This window comes from Idiotropiscis lumnitzeri, chromosome 9, assembly GCF_059441095.1.
Source record: "Idiotropiscis lumnitzeri isolate Australia: NSW breed Sydney's pygmy pipehorse chromosome 9, RoL_Ilum_1.0, whole genome shotgun sequence".
Taxonomy (NCBI): Eukaryota; Metazoa; Chordata; class Actinopteri; order Syngnathiformes; family Syngnathidae; genus Idiotropiscis; species Idiotropiscis lumnitzeri.
This window is the reverse complement of record NC_142399.1, coordinates 18,706,294-18,719,781: the sequence shown is the minus strand read 5'-3', so window position 1 is coordinate 18,719,781 and position 13,488 is coordinate 18,706,294. Positions and strand designations below refer to the sequence as shown.

Sequence of the window (13,488 nt, the reverse complement as noted above, 5' to 3'; positions counted from 1 at the left end):
GCTCGCAATGGGGTGCCAAAGCAAGCGACACAGAGAACTGATCAGTTATTTTGGTACATGTTTATGTAAATATAAAAAATCTGCACTGCATTGAACTAAACCAATCTATGCTACTACGCAAGGTTAAAACTAAGGGATGAGCTCTCATGACATCTTTATGTCATGCAGTTGCTATGGTTTAAGACTGCTCTTATTTAGACATACCTGAAAACAGTGGCAGATAATCCGTCTGCTTTCATCGAGTTCTACAGAAATCTGATGATATTTACTGTGAAGAAGCTGACATTCTGAGGATTTGGACGATTTTCAGACAATGGGACAATTGAAAAAGGTCCATCTAAACGCTTAATCAACTACAGTGAACCCTCGGTTATCGCGGTTAATGGGGACCGAGACCACCCGCGAAAACTGAAAATCCGCGAAGTAGCGGCGCACCTTCAAAAATGCTTAAAAAAAATAATAAAAGTAATATATATATATATATATATATATATATATATATACGGGTAGAGAGAGAGAGAGAGAGAGAGAGAGAAATTCATGTTATAACAAAAAAAAAAAAATTATTATTAAAACTTATTATGTTTTTATTCCCCAGCCATTATTTTTGTATTTATTCAATTACTTCTTTTTGTATTTATTTAATTACTTCGACTTTTACCTGCTGGTACGCCGTCCGGTGTGCCCTGTGAAATGAAAGGTGGCATTCTTCATTTATTTTTTTATTCATTTATTCATTCATAACTGACAGCCTCGCGCTCCGCTCATGCCCGGGCGGAAGGTGTTCCTCTTCGGCTTAACTACCACGCACGCCGGCCGGTCTCCTCCGGAGCTCTCGCACTTTCCCGAACGAAGCAAAATGTCGCCGCGCTCGTGCCCGGACGGAAGTTGTTCCTCTTCGGCTTAACTGCCACGCACGCCGGCCGGAGCTCTGGTACGGTCCGAACCGCGCGAAACGTCGCCCCAAATCGTGCCCGGGGGAACGTGCTCTTCTTCGTCCACTCTCCTATTCGCCCACGCTCTTCTTCGGCGCACGCCGGCCGTCTAACCGCTCCAGCGCCCCCTCGTGCCGCTCGGCGAAACTACAATGCCCCCGAATATTTTTTAGACCCGCGAAGCACTAAACCCGCGAAAGGTGAACCGCGAAGTAGCGAGGGTTCACTGTATATAAAAAATAGTGGTGAATTTGATATAATTATGATTTTTTTCGATTATTTGTCGATTAATCATTGGACCTCTGGTTTAGATCAAAGAATATTCATGTATTACAATGGCCCAGTCAAAGTCTAGACAGAAAATATGTGTCAAAACTAACAGTTGACGGATAGTCTCCATCCAACCTGGCTAAACTTGAGATTTATACAAAGAAGAATGACATGTGCATAGAGGTGAATCAACAAAATATTGATGTAAGAGACCTAAATACAAATGCATATTATATTTTTTAGACTTTTATTTTTGAAAAATATGTATCATTTATTATGTGCTACTTTGTGTTGGTTGATCAGGTAAAATCTCAATTTGAAAAGTTTGTGGTTGTAAGGTGGCAACATTTTAAAACTTGAATACTTTTTCAAGGCATCGCACATACTGTATATTCATAGTTGACTAATGTCAGATGAACGGGTCTACCAGCACACCAGAAAGACATCAACATTACAATTCCAAGTGACTGACCTGCTACATTCAATAAGAGTCACTTTCAGACGGCCTTCCACAAGTTTGCTGTCCTGGACTGACAATTCAAAATCAGAGGTTGATCCCAGCGGTGGCTGTACTTGGAATGGGAAGAAAGGCTTGTATCTGAAGAGAAACAGAAAACATGACAAAAAATAAATTAATTAATAAATTACATACCGATAAATAATTTGATAGTTGCAATACAGTGAGGTTAAGTATTTGACCGCCTTGTGATTTTACAAGTTCACCCACTCAGAAATTAAAAAAATAAATTAATAAATAATCAGGAAATCACATTGTATGATTTTTTCTAAAGAATTTGTTTGCACGCGAGTGCTGAAAATTAGTATTTGAACACGAGTAAATTAATGTCAAAATTCCGTACAAAAGTCTTTGTTTACAATTACAGAGGTCAAATGTTTCCTGTATTTCTTTACCAGGTTGGCACACACTGCAGCAGGGATTTTGGTCCACTCTTCCACACAGATTTTCTCAAGAGTGGTCAGATTTTGTCTTCCGTTGGTGAACAACATGGAATTTCCGCTCCCTCCAAAGATTTTCTATTGGATTTAGGTCTGGAGACTGGCTACGCCACTGCAGAACCTTGCTTATGCTTCTTACGGAGCCACGCCTTGGCTATCCTGGCTGTGTGCTTCTGGGATCGTTGTGATGTGGGAAGACCCAGCCACGACTCATTTTCAATGCTCCGACTGAGGCAGAAGGAGGTTGGCCAATATCTCGCTATATATGGCCCTGTTCAACCTCTCCTAACAAAGTGCAGTTGTCCAACCCTCGATGCAGAAAAACAACCCCAAATCATCATTTTACCCTCATACTTCACAATAGTGATGGTGTTCTTGGGATGTACTCATCCTTCCTCATCCAAACACAGCGAGTGGAGTCAAGACTAAAATGTTGTATTTTGGTCTCATCTGACCACATGACTTCCTCCCTTTTTGAACCATGATATCTTAATGTATTACCAATAGTAACCTTTGAAACAATGGGCCCAGCTCTCTTCAAGTCATTGAGCAGCTCCTCCTGTTATCATCAGTCGGGATGGGTTAAAAAAAATAAAAACATTAAACAAATTGAATTGAATTTCCTTTACATAGACCGATTTCAATTCATAAAAACCATAAATCCATCCTTTTAATATGTCTTGTGCGCATAAATTCATAAGACTTATCGCGGAATCTCGCCACTACGCAAGAGTAGCCTATTTAAATAAAATGGCGGAGCACTGAAGTCAGTCATCTCAAATGTCTTGAAGCTTTTGGGTTTTAAAACACACAAAGATGGTAATGAACTGAAACATTGTGAGAAAAATCACAGGAATGTGAACGTCTTGAGTTTACAGTGTTTTTGACCCTTTATTTACGGGCCCTTGTGAATCAAATAGAATTGTTTTTGTAAAACTGAATCCAACCCTAATCATTAGCCTCTTCCATTTGCTAACAATTGCTCCAAGAATCTGCGATTGGCTGGCAACCAAATCAGGGTGTACCCCGCCTGCTACACAAAATCAGCTGGGATAGGCTCCAGCACAGCCGCGACCCACATGAGGATAAGCGGTTCGGACACAGTTAATCTTTTTTCGCCAAGCTGCTTGGCATTTATGTCGTAGTCCATTGCAACCGTGCGGAGGGTTACAGTTTTGTCCCGGGAGTCATTTGACAGCTCTTTGGTCTTGCCCAATGCCGTACTTGGAGCCTGACTGATTGTGGGGTGCATTTATGTATTCATGCAGCCACCGTCCATTTTATTTCATCTTCTTAATTTCAACATTTTATTCTAACTAAGGCTGCACGGTAAATCGAAATCTCATCGACATCGAGGTTTGACGTAGTGCGATTATCGAATCGCAAGACAGGGAGGTTTTTTATTTTTTTCCTCTCTCCCCCAACCTTTGGCGTTTGAGTGACAGACAAATTAGCCAACCAGATTGTCGATGCTCGGGTCTTAATGACGCTGGCCAATCACTGTAGTTGGCTAACACATGTTAGTCTGTGCTCCGATGCCAATAGTCAGCGCAGTCCGACAATAACACACTACGCGTGCACCTCTGTTTTTTTCTGTCATTGTCGTGTACCGAACTTCTACCGGCGTAGACGAGGAGAGGGAGATGCTCGTGCTATAGACAAGGCGGTACGTCTATTATTTGGACGTACGGCAGATTCAATAAAAATAAACCGCATCAATCAAAAAAAAAGCACCAGATCCAGAGGCAACACGACCAACGTATTTCAACGTTTAAAACAGCACCACCGATTTGAGTATGAAGCCTGTCAAACAGATTTGAAATAAACGGATGAAGGGGAGGCAACAACTCGCCGTCATTCACGTGCTAAGCTAACATCGCTAACAGTAGCATTCACGTTTTGAAAAAAATTGGCATTGGAAAACTATCTCCTAAGTATTTGTGCGTACCGGTGACAAGCTCCCTCTCAGAGCATCTTTTCAGCACTAATGGTAAGATTGTAAATTGTGATCGTGCATGTCTGATATAAGCAATGGTGAATATGCTACTTTTTCTAGCCCCCAAAAAACTAATACAATACAATATAATCACCAGAGGAAAGCGCCTCGTACTTTTCATCAAATGGTGAAATTAGTGATTTGTATTATAATATTGATCAAATTCTTTGTCTGAAACTGAACTGACTCACAATCGTAGTTTTGCGAGCATTGTGACAAGCTTGCGTGTGAGGTGTGCGCGTGCATGCATGAGGAAGATAGCAGTGGAGGAGATGAGCGGATATGCTGCAGTGGCGAGCGAGGAAATGAGAAACAAGAGTAAAGTTAAAGAGTGAACAAAATAAAGCAAGTCGAAGCAAAAACGGATAACATGTATTATGAGATATGTTTACTGTCCGCGACTGTTTTTGTCCGTCTCGCTTGCCGTACTGCGAGGCAGCTAGTCACGTAGTGCACAATAAAGACAAACAGCGCTACAGCCTTGACTGACATACTGATTGGCTCTTGTCATTAATACTCCTTAATACGTATTTTACAAACAGTAGCATTTTAATGCATTTTAATGTGTAAAATACAAAAACCGAATCGTAATTTTGGTCTGAATAACCGCAATTAGGTTTTATTTTTTTTTTTCAAAATCGTGCAGGCCTAATTCTAACCCATATTTTTCCTAACTCAAATTAAACAAAAATAATGTCTTGAAAATTAACTTCTATTTTTTTTAATATGAAATCAAAATAAATAAACCTGCCTTTGTTATATACAGTATATCTCATAACATTTAAAAAAGAAAAAAATCATCTATCATCTATTTCATATATTTTCATATATTATTTCATGAAAACATGACTGTGGATGGTATGATAAACATTTACTTCTCAGCCATGTTGTTTGCATGCTATGGTGTGAAAGTAATGACTTTGATTGACGTTGACGGTAATGGCTGGATTACCGGTACCTCTTGTGGGCAGCAGTCCCAGCCCGCCCCTCCACACAACTACCATCTGTGACAACACAGAAAATCCTGAGGTCCAATTTTGATTCACCCAAGCTGCTCTTCATTACGTCATCAACCCACACTCACTCTACATGATTGTGTGTTATTCAGCGGCTCACACCATCACCGTAGTCAGCGCGATATGTGGCTCAAATTGTACATATCGCTGCCATGAGGCAGATCCCTCCTTTGTTACAATTTGGTAAATGTCATATTTCTTCACAAATCTATATTATGAGTCACTGGTCAGCAAGGTTATTTGAGTTAACATAAACAACAAAATAATTTTAAAAAAAAAGTGAAAAACTTTTCTGTTAATGAAATAACTAGAATAAAAACGAAGAGGTTCTTTTTAATGGAAAGCAGAAACTACATTTCACATTCATAAAACTAACAAAACTAACTGTAATTGTAACGAAAATGTCTTTTTTTGTCTTTGGCAGTTAATTTAAGTCTTTAGGGTTGATTTTAAATGTATTTATTTGGATATTACAGCACGGCCGTGCGCCGGAAGATGATAAGGTCAAACAATTGTCTGAGAGTTGTAGTCCTATTAATGTGTGTCGCACAGAAATGACATCATCAAACATCAGCCAATAAAAAAAAAAGAGCCAGCAAATAAATGTTTGTGTGTGGCCATGGCTCACCTGCTCTTGACATTTACCTCAACCAGAAACACAACGCTATGTAAAAAGTGCTTTCCTTTTTTTTATTTATATGTAAAAAAAATATTTAAAGTATACAAAAAAAATGGTACACTTTACAATTGGGTTTAATACTTCTCAACATTAATTCAAGCCACAAATCCACTTAAGAAGTTGGAAAGTTGGCAATCAAGCTTAATATAATTTGGACGCATGAATGCTTCTAACTTTAGAAGCGGTATTATGCACTGCACCTACTGTAATACAAAGTCTGTGGTCTGTTAAAACTCTACCCTGCATGACTAAAATGTTTTAAAATATTTTTGCTGAATTTTTATGACCAAAACTGAAAATGATTTTTTAATTAAAAACTAACTAAAAGTGTTTATGAAAAAACAAACTACAGTAATAATAACTAACAAACCTGTATTAAAAACTAATTAAAACTAAACTAAAAAAAAAAAAAAATACAAAATGTAATTAACTCATTCAATACCAAAGACAGCTAAATACGTCAAAATCTTTTTTTTTTTACTGGGCTGGTAGTGAATAAGTTAAAAACAAAATATAATTACAATTCTAAAACTATACTAACCTTGCTTTGGGTGTTCTTTTTCCAAATATTTGACCAATGTAAAGTGCTGAAAATGGCTTCGTCTCATTAACAAAGCAATGTTAATTGTCAAACATTAACACACATGGCGTTTTTGGGAGTCTCCTGAAAAGTGATGGTTTTGGGGTTACAAGGATCCTCCTGCCCGATCCCAGCGATATATTTTTAATAAAATTATTTGACATCTGCAGTTCGATGACCATCTTTCTTGATTCACTCCATTCATCGCACAGGACTTTCAACAGTAGAATGTTGAATGTTGCGTATCAGTCCAGCCAAGATTGCCTGCCCATTTTTTACTAACAAGCTCAACTTAAATATTTTTGATCAGGTAACTGAAATGAGTCATTATCCTTTTTATCTATTCATTTTGGATAAATTAGGAAATAAGTGACGACTTGAAAAAACGCCATTAAGAGATATGGCCACGCCCCCCTTTCCTCTCCTCATGTTTCAGCGAGAGTCACTAGAGGGACTGATGACAATCTTTCCATTGGAAATCTTTGAGTGTCCTGAAAGGCACTTCCAAATCCAACTTATTATTATTATTGTTTTTATTTCATTGCTCATGACGTCCAAAAACAGTGATCAATTTTAACCAAAATTCATGTGGACAGCCTACCTATGACCACTTCAACATATCAAAGAGATTAACTTCTCCATGGCTGATTCATGTGAGGATGAGGAACTGTGGAAGTGAGCAGAAATACATAAATGATTGCTGGAAGGAGCGCAGACTGCTTCTTTGAACAGGACACATGGCCCCACTAAAAGTACTGTTGTCATTTTTACATGCAAACCTATTATATAAGTGCTAATGTTAACGTCAGTGAAGTGTCCCTTTTAGGTTCTTCTCATTACCAATGAAAGCAATTATTCGAAAATGATTTAGAGACAATGAACATTGATATATAATGGTTATTAATCATTCAGGGCACATAATGTGGTTGGTTTTAATCCGACATAGTTCACCACACACTTAATGAAAATAAAAAAGCAATCCAAAAAAATGGATCAGGAAGACAATCACAAAATGTAGTTAGTTTAAGAGATTCAACGACAATCTATGAGCATAGAACCTTTGTGACCCAACGGACCTGTAGCCTCGAGGGACAATCCAGGGCTACAATGGGAGACTGTGTATATAGCAAATGTTGCCTGGGTGCTGAACGAGCAGCTTTATGGCAGCAAGGGGAAGGAAAAGCCAATGGGGAAAAACAAAAATCACATGATATCCTCAACTGGAATCGTGTGGAGGCCAAATGACACGATAAAACTGCCTGCATAGAAAGACTATCAACTGTTCTTAAGAATAAATCAATCAATTTCGAGGAAGTTACACCATCAAGTCTTGAAAAAACACAAAGTGTGTTTATTAGAATTAGAAATCCCTTTATTGTCATTGTACCCAAGTGTGCAACGAGATTAGAGGGCTCCCCTCTCCAGTGCAATACAACAATAATACAGACAAATATATAAATTTGATAAATAAATAAGAGAGTGCAATTGAATTTAGTACTGAATAGTGTATATAAAAACACATCACAATGCTGTTCTGCAAGGTAAGGGTGTTCTCGTGTGTGTGTGAGAGTTCAGAATGGAGATGGCTCTCGGAAAGACCATCTAACAATGTGGGCTTTCTAGTACTCTCTGAAATCACTTTGCTATTTTACTCACAATCAATGGTCAATATAATGAGTCGTGAGACTTTTTCCGATGTCAAGTTGTGCCTAGGCTCAATAACTGTTGGGAAACATTGACTTTTGTTTCAATAGATAATCAAATCACTGGCTTCCATACTCCACTTCCATGCGGCTGGGATGTCAAATGCTAAATATTCAAGGAGATTTTATCAAAGACCTAAACCATGAACGAATAATCGTTTAGTGCCACAAGACTTTTGTACAGTACTAAAAAATTATAAGTAGCTTTAAAAATTTATTTTCGTCAACTGTTAGGTGATTAAAAATGTTCAAAATGTATTTTTGATTTAATGAAAAAAAATCTAATTTGTATGGCTATAATAATTGTTTGAATTAATCCAAACAAAAATAATTTCAAGATGTTTAAGTGTGAGCTATTATTCCACTGATTTTTTTTTTTTTAAGTTTTAGCCATGGTATTTCAGTACCGTGAGCCAGTAAATCCAATTTCATCTTACCATGTATTCGGGGTGTTCGGTGATTGATGATTTGTTTTTGTGTTCTAATTTCCTGATAATTTATATTACACCATATGGAAAGCGTTTTGTTGCAGCTCCAGCTGTTGTGAAAGGCGCTAGATCAATAAAGTTGTATTGTATTGTAACTTTACACAGGTATAGTATCAAGTTTAAAATGTTGGTATTGTGCCAACACTAATATCGGCAGTAGTTATACTATTTCATGAATTGTGGCATATTTTTAATTAAGTAACGAACAGCACATGCAACAACTTGTTGCGAGGCAGACGTTCCACCTACAAAGCATCGATCCAATCACAGATGTCATAAGCAGTCACGTTTTATTAATGCATGCACCCGTGTCAACACATTGAACTTTTGCTAAGTAAATAAAGTACTAGACAATCAAAATGCCGCTTAAAAAAAAAAATGCGAAAAGGAGAGTTAGGAAGTGTTTGTTATCGATGAGCAGAAAGATCTGTGCTGTACTGTGCTGCTTCTTGCATTGCGTAAAAAAGGTTCTGTGAATCCAAGACAAGGTTGGTAATATTTGGTGTTGATTTGCTTTTTTTTTTTTTTCCCTCTCAACTGAAAAATGAGGAAGCACAGACTAGTGATAGCATGAGCGAGGCAATCAATAAATGATCAGAACGATAATATTTTAAATGACAATGTGACATCCCGCTTTATGAATTTTTTTTGTTGACAAAAAGATAAGTTTCCCTGAATTGGTATGCCTTTCCCCCCCTTCTTAGTTAAAGTTAAAGAGTGATAAATAATTAGGTTGTTTCAAGTGTTTTATTTCTTCGCAATATAATAGTGTATTATGACTTATTTTTATATTGCATTGTTTATTTTTAACGACAAATTGGTCTAACATTTTTAAATAAAAAGGGTTTAAGGTAAGTATACAATGTTTGGGGGCGGGGCTCCATTTATAAACGTTTCATGTTATAAACATATAAACCAATTAAGTTTTCCGGTTATGGAGGTTAAGGTATTTCTATAAGTGGGTGAACATGATGTGATCATTCTTATGCAAGTATCAGCTTTGGTCTTTTCACTTTTTTTACTGTCATAGACTTGCATAAGATCTGATAAGAACAAAAGTAAAGATAAGCAGAACAGTTTGTCACAGACTATCACAATGTTCCCTCAACTCCAGAATTATTGGAACAGTAAGGCCAATTTGTGTTTTAGCTGTATACTACAAAATACTGTTCAACATTGCAGCTTTTATTTCCAGGTATAAACTAAATCAACTTGCATTAAGTTATTATTTGCAACCAAGTAAGACAGCAAAGTTTTTGCCCCGATGAACTTTGATGTTTTGACAATCTGTTTTCGGACATTTACTTCCTGCGTGATGTAGGCAGGAGCGTCAAATCGGGTTGAATCTTTCTTTTAAATTGGCAGACTAACTGTTACTGTACATGTATATTAGCAATGAAGATACATGAGACCGTCCAGGAAAATCCATACAAGCCCAAGACATAACATTAGAACCAATGTGTTTCATGGATGCGCTTCACAAGCAGATCCTTTCTTTCTCAAAGCTTTAGCCTTTGCCTCACTTTGGTAAAGAGTTCTCTTCGAATATAAACTTTCGTACAGATTTTTGGGGGCTGGTCTCTTTACTTGTGGACAAATTCCATCTTGCCCTTCTTGTTAATAAGTGATTTGCAGTAGGGCTGGGTGATATGACCTAAAATCAATATCGCGATAAATTGGGCAATTTTACCTCGATAACGATAAATGCACAGTAAATTCCCCCTGAGGACCAAAATCAAAATAAATGCAGGAAATGCATATTAACTGCTTTTTTTATTGACCAACTGGTACACATTACTTTCAATGAAAAATAAAAGTACAAAAATCATTTGAATAAACATTCAAAATAGCTTGCTTTGCATGACTTGAGCAATGTCACAAAGAACAGGAGAAAAAGGGTACCTCTCGCAAAATCTTTTTCTGCAAATATATTGTGCCGAGATGCTGTAATGCCATTTGCAAAAGCCTAGATTTGTGTAAAGGTATCTTGTAAACAATATAAATAATGTCATGTGCAAAGGAGCTAGTCGCCTGTAAACAAAATGCTAAATAAAATGAAAAAAATGTCAATGGAATGCCAATGCCAAATAAACAAGTGTGCTTCATCAGGAAAATGTGCCCTCTCGAGTACTCTGGTACGCGGTCGCCACTTGTCGTCTATGTACTGCACATTCAGGCTCAAACAGGGATCCATGTTGTGACTCGACCACAAGTCGGATGTGGATGCAAAATGCTCGACATGTCTCCGCTCCCGTCCCGATGTTGTCCATATCGGGAAGTGCTGTTTGCGACAAATATTTTCGTACCTCTTGTCGGCTACGTTCATGAGGCGTTTCAATCCTGTGCGCTCCATTGTAACTAGAGGAGCTCTATCTTTCGAGCTATGTGCTCGGCTAACGCGTCCACCACTGAGACGTTCTCTCGTATGGTGTCGCCTCCGTCATGGGCTGTTGTCACTTGTCGAACCTTGCTTCTCACTTTGAACTTTTTGCACAAGCTCCAAGTCAACAGCAAGGTTGTGTTGAGGGTGGTGAAAAAGAAAAGGTTGGACGCGCTGTTTCAGGTGCTTACAACGCACGTTGTAGTTCATGTTCTTTTGCTCAAACATCATCTTTATGGAACCCAAAATATTTCCAAACGACAGATGTCCAATTTCTTTTCGGGACAAGCGCGACAAGAACAATTTCAACAAACGTTACTTCGTCTGCAGCCGTGTCAGCCGCTTCAGGAGTTGAGTTGCCAGCTACGAACGCGTCTTCTGTTTACATTCTTCTACAGCGCATGAGTCACGTGACTACATGCGCTGTAGCCGTTTTAAAGAGGCATGAACATTGCCGCAGACAGAAAATACTTTTCTCTTCCCTTTTTTTTTTTTAGACACCGAATTTACCGACATGGGCAAAATGATGTCGGTCATTGTGATTCATTTCAGTAACGGTCAATTTTCGGTTTATCGCCCAGCCCTAATTTGCAGCATCAAGTACAGCCACTGAATTGGTGATGCCCGCACTCCTGCCCTTGGAGGTTGTTGCTGAGCTTCATATTTGTTCATTCTTTTTCACAATGTTTCATCTACTACTGCTGTTGTCGTTTCTTTGATCGACAGGTCATGTCTGTTACGGCGGTATCTTCACTTACTCCCACACTGTGACTGAGCTTAGTTTACATGAAGAGAGCTGTGCCATAAGTGTCTGATTTATTAAACTTTATAGTGAAATTTGCTGAACTACTTGGATAAAAAAAAATAAAACTAAATAAAAAATAAAAAATTAATTATAGATCATGATTTGTGCACATAATTACCTAAATAAAGTGTCCTCCTTTTGAATCAGATTACAGATCAGTTCTCAAAAATAAATTAAGTTAATTAAAAAAAATCTGAATTTGAGTTAAACAACTAAATTATCTTAAAATATTTATTCACTTATTAAAAAGAAGACAACATTACCAACAGTCAACACTAAATATTGCATTGTTGCAGCTAACTGAGTGTTTTTGTATTTAGTGAAACACTTGGCCTTGTGTATCACTAACATCTTTGTTGTTCTAGCAAGGTCTTTTCGTGGAAGCTCGTTTTTAAATAGATTTTAACATCTCACGTATTCCCTGAAGTGCCTTCATGTATCACCAGGGATGCTCTAAGTCAGACATGGGCAACTCTGGTCCGATATTTTATATGTCGGCCTGCTCCAACACACCTAATTCAAATGATCATGATCATTATCCAACTTCTACAGTGCTTTCTGATGAGCTGATCATTTGAATCAGGTGTATAGGCGCATATAAAGCATCCACAATACCGGCCCGCGAGGACCGGAATTGCCCACCCCTGCTTTAAGACATGGCACAACTATACTCCTCACAGACCTGATCCAAATAATATATTTTAAAAAAATCCGGTATTAATTATTGTAATATGGAACAATACGTTACACTATTACATATTAGCCGACTGATCGCCAACAGTATTTACGAGTATGCCCTTTTTGAAACTAGTAAATGGATCTATAGCAGGTGTGGGCAAACTAATCCGGCCTGCCAAACTTGAAAAAAATTAAATGAATAAACCTTGTTAATGTTTTATTTTCTAAATACTCTGGCGTGTCAAACACAGATATTTTGTTGTAATGCTTTTGTTCATTTTCATTTCAAATTAAATGTATTTTTTTCCTCCATCTGCTCCTGGTCCGGCCGCGCCGTCAAATTTTAGAACCTATTGTGGTGCACCAATCAAAGTTTGCCCACCTCTGATCTACAGGATCAAAATGTGGTATGCACCCAAAACAAGTGGAAAAAAATCCTAAAAGATTTGGTTTAACATATTTCCTAGCTCTATAAATGAGTATTTTGTAACAAACTAGATTATGTGTTTTATTATATGTCGCCGTTGAGAGCTCGTGGCAAAATATGCCATGTGTTGCTTTTTACGCGCCAATTTCCCAGTTCATGAACGTGTCACTGTGCATGGTTGTGAGTGTAGGAATGGAGACAGAGTGGTCGCGCATGTGCTGTGTTTTTCCTGTTCAATGCCAACCACGGGCATACAAAAACTGTGTTTTGGTTGTTAATAAACATGAGTTTACTTGATAATGCCTCCTTATTTGATACTATATGTTACAACATGTTAGCGTACAAAAAAAGGATATTGCTTCATCAAACAGACATGGAACATGTCAAAAATGAAATCAGGCAACAACCACAAAATGCTTCCTTTTGCGATGCTCATTTATCATCACCATGCTGCCATTAAAGGGAGGTTTGCATCAAAGCAAGTATTTTTGATGAAATGCGCTGAAACTTTCAGACTCTGTTACTAATACTAGTTAGCCATGACACTGCATGACAATGCTTCTGTTTACATCAC

The 13,488-nt window shown here is 37.8% G+C and overlaps 1 protein-coding gene across 1 annotated transcript in view; it reads right to left on the bottom strand.

Moving 5' to 3' along the window:
* pdzd8 (PDZ domain containing 8) overlaps positions 1-13,488 on the bottom strand; it is a 45,122-nt gene that overhangs the window by 28,647 nt on the left and 2,987 nt on the right. The window contains exon 2 of the mRNA XM_088304194.1: positions 1,678-1,803. Within this exon, the coding sequence (XP_088160320.1) occupies positions 1,678-1,803 (126 nt within the window). The remainder of the gene's footprint in view (positions 1-1,677; positions 1,804-13,488) is intronic.